General features: G+C 38.1%; 2 protein-coding genes across 3 annotated transcripts; one reads left to right on the top strand and one right to left on the bottom strand.

The window, feature by feature from the left end:
• Positions 1–7: 7 nt before the first annotated feature.
• thoc5 (THO complex subunit 5) lies at positions 8–8,311 on the top strand. 2 transcript variants are annotated; one of them, XM_022799721.2, is made up of 11 exons: positions 8–503; positions 2,078–2,263; positions 2,566–2,753; positions 2,938–3,218; positions 3,531–3,688; positions 4,215–4,450; positions 5,029–5,181; positions 5,407–5,737; positions 6,327–6,420; positions 6,561–6,828; positions 8,137–8,311. In XM_022799721.2, the coding sequence occupies exons 2-11, from the start codon at positions 2,204–2,206 to the stop codon at positions 8,198–8,200; spliced, it is 1,833 nt and encodes a 610-aa protein (XP_022655456.1). In that variant the 5' UTR covers positions 8–503; positions 2,078–2,203; the 3' UTR covers positions 8,201–8,311. The 2 variants fall into 2 exon arrangements, with proteins under 2 accessions (XP_022655456.1, XP_022655455.1); XM_022799720.2 differs by having other exon boundaries at positions 8–726.
• Positions 8,051–12,629, bottom strand: LOC111248034 (uncharacterized). The gene is made up of 6 exons (XM_022799726.2): positions 12,451–12,629; positions 10,866–10,960; positions 10,194–10,374; positions 9,646–9,764; positions 9,047–9,278; positions 8,051–8,932 (listed from the first exon to the last, which is right to left on the bottom strand). The coding sequence occupies exons 1-6, from the start codon at positions 12,627–12,629 to the stop codon at positions 8,719–8,721; spliced, it is 1,020 nt and encodes a 339-aa protein (XP_022655461.1). The 3' UTR covers positions 8,051–8,718.
• Positions 12,630–12,956: the final 327 nt, after the last annotated feature.

Below are 12,956 nucleotides of genomic sequence, written 5' to 3'. Positions count from 1 at the left end.
AAACAGTCCTTAGGCTGTAAGCCGCATTTATTAGCTTTACACTCGGTTATAACTGAACTGCTTATCCCAGTGCGGAATAGTTCCATTCGTTTTGTACACTATATCTTACTGACAGATACACAGTAATATAACCCTAGCGTAAATTACGATTTGCAGTGAAGTGTTTTACAACTAGGAGCCCACCCATTGGTGCCAACGTAAAGTTAGCAGCCAGTATCCTATTGCGCTTTTTTATTTACATTAATTTAAAATATCGAAATAATAAAAATATCACGCTATTTGAAGTGCTTTGTATAATGTTTTATACAGACGAATAAAGTGCTTATCCTTGTTGTTCAATCGAAAGGACGTTAATTTCCTGCCATTTAATTTCCACATTCAATCTCGACACAGCTGCTCGTAGAGGTCGATTCTGGGATTCGTTACGATGTAAACAAAAACAGACTGACGTAGGCGAGCGAAGCGGTTACGATGAGTGTGTGTCGGTGCAACTCAGCAACGGTGTAAGAACAACATAGAAAAGCAAACACCGCTAATGTTCTAACTGAGTAATTGTGCAAATAAATGTGTAATGATGTGTGTCAGCCCCTTATTCTGTATTGAATAGGTTCTTTATTTAATTTCTTATTGTACCTGAAGAAACAAGTCACAGTTTTTGCACTGAACCCGATAAAGATGCCAGCAATACGCAAGGCACAACGGCTTGTAAAGCCAGTCGTTAGCGAGGCAAGTAGGGTTTTTCTATTACGCGATGATGCCTTCTGATTGCGTACTGATAAGAAATAGATATAAAGAAAATTTGGTCCTTAATATCTACTAGAGTGCTAGCCGTGAGCTTTGGACCACATTTGTTTTACTACTAAACACCTTTTATTTTACTTGTGTCGAAATATAGTATAAATACAAACAACTTTCAAGCGACGCAAATTGAGTACGTCTGTTCCAGTTTTATGCAAGTAAATTGTTCAAGTACAATTTTTATGCAAAGACAGATTTACTAATGTATCAGCGTGGACGAAAACATTAGCCTAAACCGTATCTTCTGATGGGTCAGCTTCGATTGAACAAAGCGGGCTTAGACTTTTAGTGGCATAGACAGATAATAAATTCGAACTATGATTTAATTAGCCTGGCCCCAACCTATAAGCTGCAGTCCAATTTGAGTACCAAGCATTATTCGATGGTGTTCTCTGAATTATCTTCACCTGGATATCTTCAATTATCCGTTCATTGAAACCACGATGACTTTATCATTTTGTTTTATTTAACGGTATTATGGTATCATCTTACGGACTGTATTACATGTCCGCTGTGCATTCTCTTTATAATAGAAAATTTGGATGTATAAATGAGATCGAATTACTTTTACTCAAAAACGTTTGGCTTTATGATCCATATACAGTCTAATAAATGCACTTTAAAGGATGATTTTTATAGTTAGCTCTCTGCAAGATCTGAGAGTTACGACTGAAAGCCCAACTTCGATCAGATATGAGGTTTTACATGTATGCTATCAAATGGTTGCAGAAAATTGGTTTGTTTAAAAAATTATCCTCAGGTGTGACATAGTTATATCTAAATTGCATTCTAAGATAGGTTCTAGTATAAGCTATGAGCACTCCGATCTGGTAATATATGCAACTTTATAACATTAGGGAAAACGTACTCTTTTGTGAAATGAGAGTAACGGCATTAGAAGTGGCCCAGACATAAAACTAAATAACGTATTTTCATGAGAAGTGTCCGCAAATTTCACATGGAGCTCAGTGATGTGATTTGTGCAGTAGTAATAACATAAAATTGTTGTTAATATGACAATCATATAAGCTACTAGAAAATTATAGACTTATTTACAATTACCCTTACACCTCCAAAGGTTGCTTTGAGTTGTTATCAAACTGAAATTACCTTCAATTTTCACATAGAACATTTTGTTGAGTATTCCTTAGAAGCATGCTAGCATGTTCATGTCGGGCATATCAGATCTGAAAGATCCAGTTTATAAAAAAATTAGCGCATGTGATGATGTTAATAATAAATTAATTATTCGTTGTTTTATTTTATGCTTATCGGCCAGGCTGGTCCAACTCAAACCCGGCCTTCGATCGATTATTGGGAAGTGGAGTCGAAGGAAGTAGAACACGTTCAGGCTTCTGAAAATCTAGTGAGATTTTCCGATTTGTGCAAAGACTTGAAAAAAAAAATGCGCCTCATCGATGAAAACAAAAAGAAAGGCAACGCTGCAGAGGCCGACTGGCTTAAAGTAAGGAAGTATGAGACGTTCATATAAGACTAGATTCACAATCTGGATAAATTGTAGAAAACGCCAAACCAACAAATTGTAGACAATGAGTATTTAGGCGCTTTTCTAAAATAAATGGCTCAAGTATTACTCCGCCTGAGTCATTATCTACTCTACGGTGGTCATAAAATATATCCGCAATTATAAACACAGTCGTCGAAATATCATATCGTACCGGCATTGGATGATCAACTCATCCATTGATTTTGAAAATCAAGTCTTATAAAAGTTCCATTTCACTTCGTTGCTTGTCTTCAATTTAGGCTCAATGTCTCGCGACGATGGTCGCCTTGCGTAAATTAAACCGATTAGATAAACACCGATTAAAAGCTACCCGAGATGCTGTTCGAGAAAACCGATCGCGCGTGGACAACCTTCATCTTCAGCTGCAGAATTTAGTATATGAGGTTGGCTACCTTCGGTCGGAGGTGGAAAAGTGTCACGAATTCAAGTATGTTTTCTCGTAGTTGGGTATATGTGCACTCTTTTCGGATTGGCATTGTTGGCCGTCGTTGCATGTATATCCTATCACGCAAACCTGTGTTTACTAAATACATTGTACGATTTATGAACTAGAGAACTTACACATTTCAACAATATCGTTGTTTTCGCTCGTGCTTCCTGTGTTATTTCAGGTCGATGCATGAGCAGATTGAGTTGGTTCCCCTTGAAGAATTCCTTGAATCGGCACCCGACGAACTACGTTCGGGCGGCGTTTCCGAGCATGAAATAACTATGGCCCGGTTGCGACACGAGCTGGCGCTCCGTAGAGCACTCGCGACACGGCTCGAGACCAGCGTTTCGCGAAAAAAATGTTTAATTGATGATATCGAAGCAAAAGAAAAGATCTTGCTAGGTGTTCAGCCAACGCTGGACAACATTCTCGAGGCTGCTCAGCCGCTCTATTCTCATCTTGGTTAGTTCGTTTGAGCCGCCTTCTTCACTCAAAGCTGAGCAGCCAAACTAAGAATGGTTAACTTCATTCTTACCTTCTTTCAAGTGATATCTTGCGTTGACCTGTGAAATCTAGTTTGCCAATCCACACGCGTTGCTGAGCTACGCTGGAATAATACCTATTGTATATTTCGGTTTTATCAATCCTCACTTGGCGCGACTATAAAAATAAACGTTTGCTGAAACGACTTCGATATAGAATAAGATCAGAATCACTTACAATGGCTTAACTAATTTGTGCTGTATTGATTTCTGTTGGTTAACTACCTCTCAGGCATGACGTTACAGAGAAATCAGCCCGAACACACAAATGCAGCGTTTCTCTGCCGTCCTTTATACATTGTCTACGTCGAAGCTGCTGCTTTTCAAGAGGTGTACCCGAATCTCGTTGCCTCTGTCGCTATTGACGGAGAACCTGACGACGCCAAAAAGGTGAACAAACAAGAATGTTAGGCTTATCGAGACAAAACGGGATTCTTCACTTTGCCTCACTATTGTTGTAACTCTTCACCTTAAAATTTGCACTTGGCGTTTCAGCTTTCACATTGAATGTATCCGGTGTCAATCTGTATTTACATCTGTAAGAATAGCGTATTTATAGAAAGATTTAATCCGGATATAATACTGGTTAATGATAATGTGGTTGGTAAATTATAATTATATTATCAACCAGTACACCCTTATCCAAAACACGAAACAGAACTCGATTATGCCTTAAAAAAAAGATCGTCAATGCTTTATTTTATTGAGGTCGTTTTCGTAAATCATTGTTGACTCATGGTCTTCTATTGTATTCATATCGTTCCTAAGTAGATTTAGGCTGTGAAATTAGCTGACGTTAGGCAAAAATTTTGCTCGACTGCGGGAAAACTTTATACTGTGATACTACCAAGTATTTGTAGTTATTGGTTTTGTATTTTGTGTACCGTGCGTTTATTTCTATTCATAATACATACAGATTCTGGCGAAGATGCAAGCCTCAGGAGGAGCGGAAGACGATTCCGACTCAGAGGCAGAAGAGCTAGTTGCACAGGTTCAAGTTGCTAAAAAGAGGAAACGAAAGTCGCGAACCGCTTCCAGAGGTGGCAAGGCGAACGTAGAGGAACAAAATCAATTAAAAGCCTTCCTTCGACCTTTCCCGCTTTCAGTCACAATTACTTTAAAAACTCCAGATGAGGGACAATTTCCGGTCAGGTTAGTGAGCGTTATATTTATAGAATTTTTAGTCAATTGCGAAAGGTTTGGCTAACATGATATATACAGACAGTTATCAGCTTTTAATGGATCGGTTTTGGGCTGTGATAAATTACACTGGTTTATTCAATATGTACAATATCAACATCATATTAGGGACAGTTATTCTCGTCAAAAACTCGTGCTAAAAAAGCGACCATCATTCGTATGTAATATTTTGTATGCGTTATAAGCTCTACATTTTAAGTTCATAGATGCTAACTTCCGTGCTGTGATGCAGTGTATGTCATGTTGTACCATACGGTATTCTCAACTGTTGTAACCAGCGAAAATATGGTGTTTTGATCTCATTCTACTACAGTAACTGAAATAATGATCTTCACCAAAAAAAAATCTGGAACTTGCAACACGCTATTACACAGTTCACTATATCACTATAAAGATCGATCTTTGAAACTGTTTTGGAAAAAGAAGATCGATAAGCTTACTCTTACAATCAGGTTTACGGCATTGTCTGTCGTTCTCCAAATCAGCGGTTCCTTGTGGCTATTGTCTAAATATGCTTATTTGGTTTGCAGGTTTTCCTACGTGACATCCCTAAGGGTGGTGTGTTGTAAACTGGAGGTGGAGCACATTGCTGAGGTTGACTCACTATTGGATGGCTTGTATCCAGGGGACAGCGGGCTCACTTCGCCAAATCCAACGACGCATTACCTACTCGCAAAAAACGGGTAGGAATTGGCACATGCATTTTTTACCTCTGTTAGGTTTACTTGTTCCATATGTATGCAATTAAATAATAAAAAGCTGCTTAAGACACAAACTGAACCAAATTATAGCTGTCCATATATATAACAATGAGCAATATTACATATAACAGCGTTTCACCTCTATAACGTAATTGACATGTGCTTGCGATACCGTTTGTCGTTTCGGTCTTTCACTCTTTTATTTAGTGTTGACAACCTCGAACGAGCTCTATCTGTGTGCAATCTTGGAAAGCCGTACCAATGGACACAGTGGCTAGCTGGTTTAGATTACTTGTCTTCATCAGCGTCATCTTCCTCACTTCCTACATCGCAGCAGCCATGCGCCGACTTGAGTCGGCGGCACTTTGAACGAACGTTTCGACTTATCGTAGATCGGTTGTCAACTCGGGTAGCCCTCAGCCAGCAACTGGCGCAACTGGCCGAAGGGCAAATCGTCGTTGATGGAGCAAACAGATTTCCACAGAAAGTGTCAAGCGTACTCCAGAGATTCGTGAAAATCACAGCAGAAGAGGCAATAGTACGTTATTTCGGATTGAATCGATCCTGTATATGCTTTTGTCCCAAGGAGTTTATTTTGTTTTTTACCATCAAAGTATTGAGTTTTCGTTATCGATGCCCCTTTGTGCGGTGTTGATGAATCCATAAAAGAATCATTGCCAATCGAGTTCTGATCTTCTCGGTTTTAAATGAAAGGCTATCAAATATGTATTGCATTTTTTGCTAATCTGGCCCGTTTTAGGAACTCGATTGACTTCAATACCTGCACGTTTATGTGATACATAAAAGAACTACCGAATTATGTGATCATATTTTTTTTAATTATACTTTTTTACGATATCTAATTTTTAACAAAGTTTCTGTTTCGCTAAATTACTAAAGTTAACACATTCAAGTAGTCTTTTCCGCGGAATGATTACCAAACTGTGAACAACATAATTAACGAATTTGTGTGCTTCCTCAAGTCCACTAAGTAACGCTTCCTTTTGTCGATATTATCTGACCGTATTCCTTTCAACAAAGAGTTTTTTTACGGCGGAACCGGACTTGCATCATGTGTTCTTGCTAGAGCAAATACACCGCCATTTAATTAAGTGAACTTGTTTCAGATGCGTATTGGCTTTGGCACAGGCACGGAGAATGTTAAAGAGATGATGTCAAAGGAATCGTTGTTCTTCGACGTTACCATAACGAAAGATGAGAGTAAGTTAATGCAGCTTTATATAAAGCACAGGCATATTTTAACTGTGAATAATTTTAACATTGTTGTGCAACACACGATGACTTCAATTACAGCAAAATAAGAGCGGTTCTCGCGTTACTTTGTTTCATCAATATTTTAGAATGCCTTGAAGCTCTGGTAGCCGTTCCTCAGTCGTATCCACAGGAAGCTCCATTTTGGTTTTTCTCATTCGGAGGTACCACCTCATTACTGAATGCCGGTTTGCGCGATTTGGAACGGACAGTTAACTGTTTCCGCGTTTCGATGGGATTGGGGATAGCTTCAGATCGAGAAAACTCTCAGCTTCTTAGCTTACAAGCCATGCAGGCTCTGGTCGCATTTGAAGTGATGCTTGACGTGGATCAGCTTCGGGTTGCACGAAGAACCTGGTATGTAAATGCTGAGCTTGTTTGCTTTCGTTTATCCACCCAATAAGAAATGTAAAATTCACTCCAATCACAATCATGCCGATAAGATTTGTTTATTTACTATATTATCATATTTTGTTTAATTCTACTAATATCATTTTGACTTTTATTTGAGCTGACGAGGCTAAACATATAGCAGATATCCGATATCTGACGCTGGTTTATAAGAAAAAATGCCAGTTTTTCTCTTTGTGTATAGTTTCCTTTCGTAACAGCTAAAAAACTCTTAATGTTAATATTTTCGCAATGGGTGAGAATCCCTGTGGCCCAGTGAGGACCGGGTTTGAATGTGGTACGAGTAGTGTGTAGTACCCGTGTTAATCAAATGTAATTGCGAGCTGAGCTAAAACGAAGAACTAAGTTCATTTGAAAAAAATCGCTGATAGGACTCGAGACCCGACGGTTATAAATCTGGAAATTTTCCCACCTCGCTACATATTTAAATCAAACGTGTTGTAGATTCGCATGAAAAAATATTAACATAGTAATATTGATCATTGCTCGACTCCACAATGTTAAATGTAATTTAACATTGTGGAGTCGAGTGGAGAGCATCGCGCAAATTGTTTTGACATCTTGTCTCGGTAATGGAATAATAAGGATGGTAATTCTGAGAAAAGTTATAAGCTTCAAACGCATACAGGATAAACTGGGTTTCAAACGGCCTTTGCTCGGCTAGATCTGTCCACATAGAACTGGCTCTACTAGTAATAACTGGACCAGTCGGTTCGGGCCTTCATTCTACCGTGTAATGCTGTAGTCTTGTTCCATAGCACATTAAAAGCAGTTAACCAGTCAATATATTCAAGCAAAATATTTGATATATGGATATATTGATGCCAAAAATTCGTAAAGGCTCATCACTTAAACAAAACCATTCATATCGACAATCGTCTTGGTAGCCTTGATTTAAGCATAACGTACTTGCTTCTAGAAATAAAATTCGTCTAACCAGTACAAATATATTTGTATATACGCTGTGTATAAAACTTAGCATCGGCGTCTATGAAAACTTGCAGAAATAACCTTAGCATTCTTAGCTTGATGTAATGCTGGATGCCACTAGTTCAGCTCAGATTTAAAAACTTTACTTGCAGCGGACTAAAGCCTAACCAATTGTATTTCTTTGTTTTTTATGCAGTGTGGTTTCACAAAGCGCTTATTAAAGTAGAGGACGCAAAACTGAAGGTTATGACTATATGGAGACATTTATTCAACATTGTTTTTGGCTAGAAATTGTCAAAGATAAGTGTTTGTTTTTCGTTTCAGTGGCAAGGATCGCGCCAAGCCGTTCAACTATGAACCGTCAGTGGGAATATTCACACCGAATTGAAATGTTCATCAGAACAACTATATATTTATATATATATATTATGAATTTAATCGCTATTATGACATCATTACCCAGTATATGAAAATATACATATTGTTCTTCTTCTGTACAGTCTGTGTGTCCTGTTTAAATCTGATAATAATTAATTCCTGTATTTACATGCTATTCACATACATTAAATTCACTCTTAGTCTCACAAAGTCCAAAGCACTTAACAGAGCGAGAAATAGTGATTTTTCAAAACAGCCTAAAGCTTTATCCAACAACTGACCGAAATTCTTCCTTTATTTCAACGAGAGAAGATGTTGAATAATTTATTTGGTTACGAACGTCAATATATACACGATTACAATAATTCCATATAGTTCGCGTTTGCGAATCACATCTTGTCAGGAGCGGTGAGCAGTAAGCTTCACAATGAAAGAGTAATCCTATTACCCCACAATTAGAAGATTAACAACAGTTCGTGACCGTGCAAGTAAAACTTTGTGCGCTTCGTGTTAGTTACGCTCATCTTCCTATAATTGTGTATAACTTGTTGTTTGTTGTAAATTTGAGCTGTCCTGTTGGGATTCTCGTTTTTTTTCGACTGGTCTAGACGATTCCTTGGGGAGCAAGCACGCCGAACAACAATTAGTTTTCTCACATGCGCCTTTACTGCATGTACAAATATTTGTCAGGCGAGCGCTTTCTTCCACGATACCTGTCGAATGTTTCGACTTCACATGCGACCTAAAACATGGGATATGCAGATCAGCTTCTTTTCTAACAATTTGCAATTCTGCGTCTACTCAATGTTAATGATAGTACATTTTGCGCAGATTGCAAACATGTCTGCTACCATACCTGAATGAATAAGATGTCGCAAATTTTTTGAGACAGAAATTGCACTGATGTGGTTTTTCGCCGGTGTGAGTCCGTCTGTGAGACTTGAGGTGATGACTAGCTCCAAAACTACGGCCGCAGCCTTCACAAAGAAATGGTCGTTCTCCTGTGTGGACTCGGCTGTGCTTCTTTAAGTCCGAGAACGTCGTGAACACTTTTATACAATCCGAGGCAGAGCAATTGAAGGTCTCACCTGCCGAGGAAGGTGAAAAAGGTACGGTCATGCTCGTCGCGTAACATCGTATATAAAAATAAACCCGTAGTGCATTTGCTGCAGTATTACGTTTTAGGCGTGTCTTCTGTTCCACGGAAGTGTACGCTTACTATTTTTACTTGGCCTATTCGCAGCTAGGTGTTTTAACTTTATGTAATGCATACAAACAAAATGGCACAGTTGTAAAACAACTTCCTTTCATCAATTGTCATTATAATGACTTTAATGTTTTATAGTCAAGTAATTCTTTTAGTTTTGTACACGGGCAAAATCTAGAGTTCGCGAAGATATGGCTACGCGTGAAGAAATTATTTGATTAACTGATTAAGGGTGTAGGTTTACATACCCGTATGCAAACGTTCGTGCGCACGGAGCCTGTATCTCGTAGAGAACGTCCTCAGGCAGCCATCTACATTACACTCATATGGGCGCTCGTGTGTATGAATACGAAAATGAATTTTGAGGCTTTAAGGCAGATCAATATCAAATAGGACAAGGTCAGCATTGACGTTTCTATTTTCGTTTAGCCCTCCGCAGACAATACAAAATAATATAATAATGACACTTATGCTCTTTGTTTCCGCGACAGAGTATGAACGGAATTAATTGAGATTTGAAACTTTTTGTAGCAGTAGATATGACTGGAAATTATGATACCATTATGTCAGGATATAACCTAATAGTGTTAGACGACTTTACGTACTTGTCAAAAGCCAACATTATCAAATAAGTCGATGGCTCAGATTTTGGACTAAACGATTCAATTTGTAGAATAGGTGCTTTGAATTAGTATTGCGGAGTTTTACGTTTTTAAATGAAATAAAACGACTTGCCATGAGACTATGTTTATTACTTATCGTTCTAAGCTCATTATCAAGAACCGCTAATTATTACCTATAGGAAGTGAGGAAGGATTTTCCACATCCATCCTGGCGGCATACAAAGGTCAGCTCACCACTGTGTTTCTTCTTATGTGTTTTGAGGTTTCCTTGGGTTGAGTATGTTCGGTTACAACCGGCCACATCGCATGTAAATCTCGTAATCTGTTTTTCATTAGTTGATTCGTTGAGCGTTTCTACAGTATCATATGAAACCATCCAATACCATAAGTGACAAAAGCACTTTTTTATTCTTAGCACGTGGAAAATGGAAGACTGTAGTAAAATTATGGCATATTTGCGTGAACATAAGTGATACATGCTAAGTGAACTCAAGTGTTTAATATGTCGATCAATTTATTAATTTTTTTTTTAATTGTTCTGTTGACATTTCTCGCTACAACAAGCCATTTCAAAGAATTCATTGTCGAAGCTTGCCGAAGTAAAGATAAGCCAGTCGAATCAAAATTGTTCTCACAATGTCTAATTATTCAGCTGAACGTTAAGAAATGTTACTAAATTATGAGCATCATAATAACATATGGGCGCCTTGGAGGCATTAAAGCTCTTAAAACAAAAACAAATTTTTCTCAAGAGAAAAAGAAGCCAAAAAGTGATTTGGCCAACGGTTGTTATTGTGTTAATAACTAATGATAATAACAGTGACTACTGAATCGATTGAACTAACCGATTGTAAGCGTAGCATGGGTAGCATTTTCTGGGATATGATTCCCTTGCACCTGCAGTGTCAGATGGTCGTCCCCCCGCACGCTGTGTTCGATGCTAGAAACCAAACACGTCCAGAAAATAGAATTGTCCTTCTCTCAATTTGTAGCGCTTACATACCTAAAACGTATGTAGTGAACCTTAGCTAAATTGTAAATAGCACAACTAACTCTGCACACGAAAAAGAAATCTATATGTATGCTTATTGTTCACGAAGGCATCTGCACAATTTAGTTGATGCAAACTTGTTTCTATAAATGTCACTAAGTGCACACTAAGCAATTAAAAATCGTTTGGTTATGATAGCGGAGCGATACCGGGTTTAGGAGAAATTGGCGGTCCCCACTTATAAATGTTTAGACGATGTATACAGATCATTCATTTCATTGTGATTTTGCGTTCGATGCTTGTAAAAGTGGGATTTATCCTATTTTGCTCTTATGCTTATCGTAAAGGCGTCGCATGCCTGCGAAGGTTACCAGTAATATTAAATAAGACACAAGCATTGCGCTTCGAGGTTGAGTCAGCAGCGCGCATATATCTAGCGGTCTGCTGCTACTATTTGTATCGTTGATGTGGATACTTGATGTAATTTACGAAATTTCACATGCCAATTCATTCTATTTAATCAAGTCATGCTACATGCCTATGTATATGAAAGTGTGCGATTTAGTGCTAATATCATCGGGCCAAGAAAAGGCAGATATACAAAAACTGAAAAAAAATTGTTATTGTTACCGCTTCAATTATATCTTGTGTAAAAGACTGATGGAGTGCCAACTTCAAGGCATATTCCATCTACACATTGCTCGTTCGAATTCGGTCTACGAATGGCTTCATAGGATAGTTTCACGTAAAGAAGCAGTTCTATTACAAAAACGCTTATTATATTATTATAATGCCTGAGCTATATTCCTAGCTAGCTAATATATCCCTAATGCGGTTAAAAGTATTATAACAACCTATTTGTTTACTTTTGAAAACACAAATGTTTTGCTTCAGCTGTACTTAAAACGCATACCCTTATCGGATCCTAATATGATTACCTTGATTTTTGTGTGTACCAAAAGCATTCGCATATAGTTCAGTTATACTACCGAAGTGTTGCTGGTGCGATTCAGTCACTTAAGTACAAGAAACAAACATTTTAATAGTGGACAACGGAACTCGTTTTTATATTTCCAGCGAAAACGAGTTATCCTATGATTACCAATAGCCTTACGTTTAGAGCGCAAATGATAATAATCTATATATATATATTTCTTTATGATATGACTTTTTGTATCATATTTTGACAAGGTCAGAATGTAGTCCACTTTGGAAGAATTCTAGTTTCTATAATAAATATAATAATAATAATAAAACTATTTGCGATTGCCATTTGTTGTTTCATGACGCAAATAGCACTCGCGCTTGCTTAACATGTATATACTTCGCTTAAATTTTAATGTCTACATGTTTTCTTTCCAAAAGTAACGACAACAACATTTGACGATGTGAACCACAGATTAGTGTTTTGACAAGCAAATCTTTGTGGCTGCTCTTACCTGACCTCTCTTCTGCCCTCTTCTGTTAATAGAATCCCATCGAGTCGTTCATGATCCTGGTGGCAGTTTTCGTCGTGAAGAAAGACATCCTGCAATGTGATGTTGGCTGCATGGCCTCTGAACAGACTGCAGCCTGTGTAGTTTCCACCCATTGTAACGGCCGTGGTATTATCAGTCATTGAATCTGATGTAACGCTGTCAATCTTTAACCAAGATAGCGATTACAGTCCATATAAATTACTGCAGATTAACTAAAAATACACAATGCAAGGCCGTGGATCCCGTTCGGATAGCAGTAGACGTAATGCCATAATGTGCAAGCAATCGAAAATGTCCCATCTACTCTAGTCTAGCACAGGAAGAAAACATCCCGTATAAGAACAATCTTTGTCATTTCAATGTGTTAATAATAGTCAGCTCATGGAGCTGTTGTTGGAGCAACGAAGTAGCATACATCACGTTTGGCCCCTTGCACCCTCACGCTTTACTGCAACGGCATTACAGTT

This window comes from Varroa destructor, unplaced genomic scaffold (assembly GCF_002443255.2).
Source record: "Varroa destructor unplaced genomic scaffold, Vdes_3.0 BEIS01000003.1, whole genome shotgun sequence".
Taxonomy (NCBI): Eukaryota; Metazoa; Arthropoda; class Arachnida; order Mesostigmata; family Varroidae; genus Varroa; species Varroa destructor.
Note: the sequence above shows the minus strand (reverse complement) of the source record. Positions and strands in the feature narration are given on the sequence as shown.

Coding starts and splice junctions, on each gene's coding strand:
- LOC111248034 (XM_022799726.2), bottom strand. CDS start 12,629: ATGACTGATAATACCACGGCCGTTACAATGGGTGGAAACTACACAGGC. Junction 10,961..12,450: donor GAGGGCAGAAGAGAGGTCAG/GTAAGAGCAGCC, acceptor TTTGGTTTCTAG/CATCGAACACAGCGTGCGGG. Junction 10,375..10,865: donor CCATGCTACGCTTACAATCG/GTTAGTTCAATC, acceptor ATGATACTGTAG/AAACGCTCAACGAATCAACT.
- thoc5 (XM_022799720.2), top strand. CDS start 676: ATGCCAGCAATACGCAAGGCACAACGGCTTGTAAAGCCAGTCGTTAGC. Junction 3,219..3,530: donor GCCGCTCTATTCTCATCTTG/GTTAGTTCGTTT, acceptor ACTACCTCTCAG/GCATGACGTTACAGAGAAAT. Junction 6,421..6,560: donor TACCATAACGAAAGATGAGA/GTAAGTTAATGC, acceptor TCAATATTTTAG/AATGCCTTGAAGCTCTGGTA.